Below are 7,571 nucleotides of genomic sequence, written 5' to 3'. Positions count from 1 at the left end.
GCTAGGCAGGACAGAGCTCTGCAGTCAGTCCTTAGGCCCCCAATTTCACAGCGGCGGCTGAAGGTAACAGGTGAAGCCGAGCTCGGATTATTGACACTTCATAACGAATTTAAGGATTCTTGGCCGTGATCCAGCCGCAGTTAAGGACACTTTCATTGTCTAACACACCCCCCCTTCGGGAATTTCAACCCAAGAACATGTTACTTGCTGGAATAAAATACTCCACAAACAGTTGGCGAGCGCCGCGGCAGGTCCTTGCCAAAGCGAAGCGCACTCTCCTCTTTACTGAATAAGTAAAGGATTGTTCTGGAAAGCTATTTTGTTCTTAACGCAGCGCCTTTTGAGAAGGGGCATTCAGCGGATTATCGAACAGCGATTTCCCGGGGAGGGTTTCCCCCGCGGCCGGGGGCAGCCGGGCGGTCTCGGAGCCGCGCGCTCCGTGAGGGGGACGCGCCGCCGCCGCCGGCCCCTCTCCCGCGCCCCCGCCATGTGAGACGCGCGGAGCCGCCGCGCTCCCTCAGCGCCCCGCGGCATTGTGGGGGCTGTAGGCGGCCGCTGCCGCCGCCCGCCCCGCCGCCGCCCGCCCGGGCCGGGGCAGGACTGCAGCTCCCGGCGGCCGCGGGGCAGCCGAGCCCGGCCCGGCCGAGCGGGGAGGAGCCGCGGGCGGCCGAGCCGGGCCGTCGCGCCGGCGCCGCTGGGAGAGGCCGGCGCGAAGGGGAAGGGGCCGGCGGCTGCGGCGGCCAATGCGAAACTGGCTGGTGCTGCTGTGCCCCTGTGTGGTCGGGGTCGCGCTGCACCTCTGGCTGCTGCTGAGCTGCCCCGGGAGCCACCCGGCAGGTAGGAGAGGGGCGGCCGGCGGCCGATGCCTGGGGCACCGAGGCGGGCTGGGCTCCTCCACCCTCTCTCCCCAGGCGAGGAGAGGTCGGGGCTGGCGGGGCAGGTAACGGGGCGGGAGGCGAGGGGAGAGCCGGGGGAATGCTGTGCCCGCGGGGTTCGTCGGGCGGGAGGGAGCGTCTCGTACCGTGGAGCGGCGGAGAGCGGAGGCACCGGGCGCGGTGGCGGTGCGGGGCAGCAGCTCCCGCTTCCGAGCGCCTCCTGCGCCGCCGGTGCCCTCCCGCTCCCACCGAGGCACGTGGGGAAGAAATTCCCACCGATCCCGCTGGTGTCGCGTCATTCCCGGTCCTAGGAATAGCTCTTCGCACTGCGCCGTGTTTGCCTCAGCGGGATTTAAAACCCCTGTGCTGCAAAAAGCTATTCATAGGAGCGGGTATCATCCAACACAAGTGAAATCCGATCCGTGAGGGCTTACCTTGTGCTCCTTGTAAAATGAGGTGTAGTTTTCAGGCCACAGATCCTCATGCCTGAGGAAGCGGTCATCTGTTGGAACAGAAACTTTTGTCAGCTGCCCACAGGTGCTTTTTGATGATATTAGAAAATACTGTACAAGAACACGTAATGGTGTTTTTCTACTTGGGGTGTGCTTAGAAGTGCTTACTGACCCATTAGCCTGTTCGCTAATGGATCCACACTCTGAACTGGTGCCTGTTTCCATGCAGGGTGTGCACAGCTGCGAGGAAACGAGAGTCTGCTGATTGCCAGTGGCAATTAATAGTGCAAATATACCAGAAGCAATTGCACTATTGCATAGCTTGAAGCTGCAGGGTTGTACAGTTGTCTGTCTGTATTCTGGCCTTTGCATATCACATCAGCATCTGTCACGCTTGAATTATAAAAGAAAGGGATATATAATTGTTGAACTTCTAGCCTGATGCACATTTGAATTGCCTGGTTGGTTTTCTTAATCTTTGACAGTGCTGTTTCAGAGCTTCAGAGCATTAATTTGGAGTTAGAAGTAGCAGTGTGGAATCTCATGATGGCCTTTCCCATGTAAATGTGTTTTCCACTAGTAAAGATTTCTAAAGAAAATCCAGAAGTTTCTCAGTTGGTGTTGGTGTGAATAAGTGCTTTAGGTCACTTAAATAATCACTGTTAAAGGTATTAGCAAAAGTAGGAGTAACACAAATTTGTAAAAGAGCAGCTTCAGGAACTTGTATATTGAGGTTCTCTCTGTTGCTTACTGCATGGATGAAGTGTCCCAAGGAAACTCCAGCTAGAATTAATTTAGAATGATTTACACAGAGACCAAAGACTCAAAAGGATAAGGATTGACTCTGGTTGAGTCGCAACATTCAGGGTGGATCCCCTTGCTTTTCAAACTCCTGATGGAGCTTAGGTGCAGCTAAGTCCAATCTTGGTCTCCAGCTTCATCAGAGGTTTGCATCTAAATGAATTAGCAGCACTTAATCGATGACTAATTTACAAAGTGATTTTCCTTTCCTAAAAGTGAGTACAGAGGGTGAGAAATGATAGGAAATCTAGGTATATGTTTCCTCTAGTACCTCAAAGTATCCATAAATTGTTGTAATTATTTTTTTTTTTTTGTAGTCTTTGGACTGGGAGTGCAGGGACTGGATGAAGTACATGCATTGTACCCCCTGGTTTCTGTCAGGTTTAGGGGCAGGATTTGAACCAAAGGACCACACACAGCCGACTACTGGGCACCAAGCTTGGATATTCAAACTATCAAAAGCCAAAGTAGTTCCATTGGGATCTTCCACTGCAAAGCAAGTAGACAACATTCGCTTCTCGCCCAGAGCCATAAATTAACTTTTTAAACTTAATTAATTGTTATTCACCAACCTCTTGGTTTGGTGAATAACACTTGCTCCATTCACTGCAGTGGTTTTAACTCTGTGCTGTCCAAGCTGTACACCCAGCTTCTCTGTGTCCTGGTGCATTAATATTGAAATTTGTGCTCCTGTATCTGTGTGGAATTTTGTCAGTTGTTGAGGGCCAACAGGATTCACTTTAGTGATGGGTCTGAGCTCATGTTTGTAGGAATCTGAGGGAAGCAAAGAATCAGCTTTCCTCAGTTTGCTGCCATCAGGGTCATCCCATATGTTCCCATCCCATTCTTCAGGGGATACAATTAATTTCTTAACCTATACAATGTCAGGAGGATGGAAAGCCCACGTAACCATAAATCTGATGTTTTCCTCCAACTTTTTTTTTTCTAATTTTCTTCCTTTAACTGATTTTGCAGCTGCTTCATTTTCAAAGACGGTATTAATTCAGTTGCCTGTAGGAGTTTTATTTCTTCCTTTAGGTATAGTACCCTTTTATTGTTATTCTTGCTATCTTGATAAGCAGCTTCTAACCAGGTTCCTAGCATTTTGTAAATAATTCCTTTTCCATACTTTATCTGACAGCCACCTTCAGCTGTCATTTCACAGCTGTACAATCATTCCAGTTAACACAACCCTGTTCTTCTGAGAATTTGGAACTTGGACTTATTCTGTGCTTTCCTAAGTAATCTGTGCTTCTGTTTGACATCCAGTCAAATATGCCAATTTGTCACAAATGAGTGGTTTAGGCTGCTTAAAGAATCACCATCAAAGGTAGTAGCAAACCCAGGTATCACCTGAATTTAACCTGAGCTCACAACTAAGCACCTTGCAGCCAACTCAGTTATTTTCTGCTGCCCCCCACCCCTGCAGTGGGATGGGGAGGAGGATCAGAGGGAGAAAAAAAAAAAAAGGAAAAAGCCCTCATGGATTGAGAAAGGAAGGAAGAATCAAGTTAGAATTCATTTGGAATGATTTGCACAGAGGCTGAAGATGCAAAAGGGTAAGGGAGACCCTCCTGTTGAGTAGTGAGATTCAGAGTGGACCCCCTTACTTTCTAAACTCCTCATGGAGCTGAGGTGCAGCTAGGTCCAGTCTTAGTCTCAGACTTAGTCTACAATCTAAAGGATTTAGCAGCACTTAATAATTGACTAATTTAACATTGACAAAGTGATAGGATTTACTGTAATTGCTACAGTGACTTGGTTATACATCCCAGACAACAACATTCATGCTATACTGGCAGAAGAGTGTCTAAGTCAGCCCACACATGCACGCACACTGACACAAAGAGATATATTTATATACAGGGATTTATGGGTATCAATGTATAGAAGTATACCTGTTAAAAATTCCCCTGGAGTTCAGTGAAACACTCACTTCAAATATCTTGGCATTTCCCAGTGGGAAATAGTTGAGCCTCAGGGAATGTAAGGTTTCAGTCCAGGACCTCTCATCGGTTTTGGGTGCTGATCCTCAGAACTCTGCAAACTGGAGCATCTGTGAGCTCCGAGAGACATCCTGCTCAGGGAGTCACTGGCATCCTGCATAGCCTGCTGTGGTCCAGGAGAGCCAAAGGCTTCACTCAGGACCACTTCTTAGGGTTCTTCAGATGTTTGGCTTTAGTCATCCATAAACTTCAACCCTGAGCCTTGGTTGGTAACTGCTGGAATTTTCAAAAATCCAGTGACTATGGAGTCTGTTCCACTCAGGGTACAGTTCAGGTAAGGAGTGTTCCAGGCCTGTCAGGGGATGACTGACTACTGCTGCTGTCATTCCCTCCTTGGTCAGGCAGCAGGACTTCCTTCCCATGGTCAGTGTCACCCTCACCTTACCCATGGTGGGGCTGGTGCCTGGACACTTCACTGCCCAGCTCATTCCAGAGAGGCTGATGGGAATTTCTGAGCTCGAGCAGCCCTGAGGAGGGGGAGGAATGTGCCACTGGGAAGTTGGGAAACGAGAGAAGCAGCTTTGCTCTTCAGAGTTCCCCTGTTTCAAGCAGTTATTATTGGAGTTGATGTTCTTTGCTGTAAAACCATGCTGCATTGGATAGTGTTAGGAGAACTAGGATTTTTAAGAAGTGGGTTTTTTAACACTGAAAGAGCAAGTGTATGGTTTCTGTGCAGGGTTTATTTAGTTGTAAATAAATGCTATTGTAAAGTTACTGTTGAGTAATGTACTCATGCTGAGGGGAGGAATAACGATGCCTCCTCTAAGATGAGAACATATGTCATCCGTAGGAAAATGCTCAGTACTGTACATGTGTTGTCTTTTTGTAGGCACAATCCTTGCATGGTATTTAAGGAAGAATCTGTCTCTTGGCCTTCAAAGTACCACAAAATGTACAAGGTGTAGGTATGGCTGCCTTGGCAGAGAAAGAAGGATGAGCTGAGGGACCTGAGATTTCTTCTGTGTTGTATTTTTTTTATTATTCAGAGTGTTTTAGGAACATTAGTGACTTTCTATACAAAAAAAAAGAAATGTTTTAAAATTTATTAAATTTCTTAAAAGGCTTCTTGAATCTGAAGCTACTTACGAGGATCTGGTAGTGCCTGATAAAGCCAGTCTTGTTTCTCTTGAGTAATTTTTTTTTCCTTGTTTGCTACTCCAGCCGCTCTTTACTACCTATCACCTGGAATCCCTGGTGTGAATAAAAAGTAAATCTTATCTTGGGGCAGTGTTTTGCAATAGCTGTGACATAAAAATGCGTAATTTGTATATTCTCTGAGATTTCTGTGTAGTTGTGTACAGTGGTTGTGTGCTATCTCAACAGCTGCAGAATTAGCTACCAGTAGAGGTCAAAGACAGAGTGAACAGCAATTCTGTATTTGAGGAGTTTAATTACCTCCCAAATAATCATCACCACACATTCAAATGGAAGTCTGTCAAAAAGTTGATAACCTGTTTTAGTGATTATTTACCTTGGCTTCATTGACTCACTCACACAAGATTGGAATAGACATTCCCAGCCATCAATTGTGCTTACTATTTCTATTAAGCAGCTCTTGGTTTCTGTCATAAAATGGCAGGTGGGCAGCCTACATTTATTTAGTGAGTGCTCAGGGTGGCTTTTTGTCTGTTCACTTGGATTCCTGGCAGTCATAGGAAGAGGCTGTTCCAGAGGCTTGTTGTCCTGATTAAAATTATGTTCTCATTTCTAGCCTAACCTTGCTTGCACCTGGTTTATGCCCTTTAATTCTTAAGCCTTTCAGTCAAAAGGGTCTTCGTCCTCCTTCAAGTATGTCTTCAGCCTGTAACATAGGGGTGAAAGGTGTCTGTTTTAAACCTTTGCTTTCTGAAGTTGAGCACTTTAGGTACTTGTAACTTGTAGTGGAAAATAGAAAACAGTTCTAGAAATAGAAAATATTTCTAGAAAACAGTTTGGTTTTTTATCTATAGGTCAGATGGCTTTAAATGTAAGCAGTGTTCCAGTCTTCACTCATTCCATTTTCTTCCTATCTAGGAAGTACCTTCTGTAATAAAGTCTTCCTTTTAACCACCCCTTGTGAAAGGCCTGTAGTTTGCCTGCATTTTTGGCCCTCAGTTGTGTCTCTCCCTGTGCAGTATTCAGACTTTCCCTGTGCTCATGATCACATTTACCTTGGTGTCACAGAAGATTGAGTACACTTCTTGTAGGAACTACTTAGTAATTTGAGAAAAATAAATACGATCAATCCTGAGACCAAAGGCTTTTGTTTTAGTGTCCTGTTTTCAATGGCTTCCTGCTTTTTTTTTTGTTCATCAGTTAATGAGACTGTAATTCACACTTCTGAACAAGATTTGTGCAGGAACATGCCTTTAGCTTTAATTGAAATCCTTGTCTAACTGGTTACAAACAAGTGCTATCCAAAGAAAGTTCATGAGTAGGAAGCTTAGTTAATTTTTTGTAAAAGTCTTAGATAAATGCTAATTATAAAATGACCTCAGAAACTTGAGAAGGAACAGACAGACCTGCTTTCAGCACTCCAGGTGGATTCGTTGCTAATTGTGTGTTTTAATTGATGGCACAAATCTTATTGAGTAGGAAGTTACTCAGTGTCGGGCTTCAGCTACAGGGACTAATCAGAAAGCCCCACACATTCTGGGGAATCTGCTGCTACTTTGCTGATGCTGATGCCCTTTAAGTTGTTATTCCTGTTACGTTTCTGGGGGGGGGGTGGCAGCTAAAAATTGGCCCATTTGGATTTGTGAGAGTCAGTCTTCTACTAGTGAACAATTATGCAACAGATTAAACCGCAGCATTTTCTAGAGTCTGCTTGTATGCCATCTGTTGTCCCTTGGCACAGCATGTACTTCTTCAGGCACTGGCCTAATGGAACCAAAATGTGGGAACAAGCTATGAGGTGAAGTTTTGCTAAAATATGGAACTTTCTTAAGAAAGAATGTTGTCTGAAATCTGGTAGTCCTGTCTGTCAGGGAGTAGCCTGTTTGGTCACCAAGTTATTTCATCTTTTGTAGGTGTGTAAAGACTTACAGACTGGGGGCCTTGGCAACTGAACCTCAGCAGGTCAGGGTTGGCATTGGCAGTAGATGTGCAGTCCTGCCTCAAATGCCACTTGTCCCTCACTCTTCATCTGATGGGTACAAAATAAACTGATGTTATTTTCCAAATTAATGCAGATTTTTTTTTAGGGTTTTCAGTTATTCTGTAGACAGATGTGAACTACTGATGAGTAGCACTGGCATTGTATTTCTGTATTTTGGCACTGGAACAGGGGGCAAAGAGGCCAGTTCTGCCAGAGTTGGCTGAATTAAGGTTTTCAACAGTTATCCTGTAAATTGCCCGCTGAGTAGAACAGCCAGAAGATAGCAAGCAGCCTTCCCTGGGAGCAGACTTTTGCTCCATAGCAGCAGGGATTGGTGGCTGATTTTCATCAGGTAAAGGTG

General features: G+C 45.8%; 1 protein-coding gene across 2 annotated transcripts in view; it reads left to right on the top strand.

Annotated features, from left to right (window-relative positions):
- Positions 1–537: 537 nt before the first annotated feature.
- B3GALNT2 (beta-1,3-N-acetylgalactosaminyltransferase 2) overlaps positions 538–7,571 on the top strand; it is a 30,152-nt gene continuing 23,118 nt past the window's right edge. Inside the window, exon 1 of one of the 2 annotated variants that reach the window (XM_074537504.1) lies at positions 538–837. In XM_074537504.1, coding sequence (XP_074393605.1) covers positions 744–837 — 94 coding nt within the window. In that variant the 5' untranslated portion in view covers positions 538–743. The remainder of the gene's footprint in view (positions 838–7,571) is intronic. The other variant, XM_074537503.1, reaches the window with a different exon arrangement.

This window comes from Zonotrichia albicollis, chromosome 3, assembly GCF_047830755.1.
Source record: "Zonotrichia albicollis isolate bZonAlb1 chromosome 3, bZonAlb1.hap1, whole genome shotgun sequence".
NCBI classification, from domain to species: Eukaryota; Metazoa; Chordata; class Aves; order Passeriformes; family Passerellidae; genus Zonotrichia; species Zonotrichia albicollis.
This window is presented reverse-complemented; position numbering and strand designations above follow the sequence as displayed.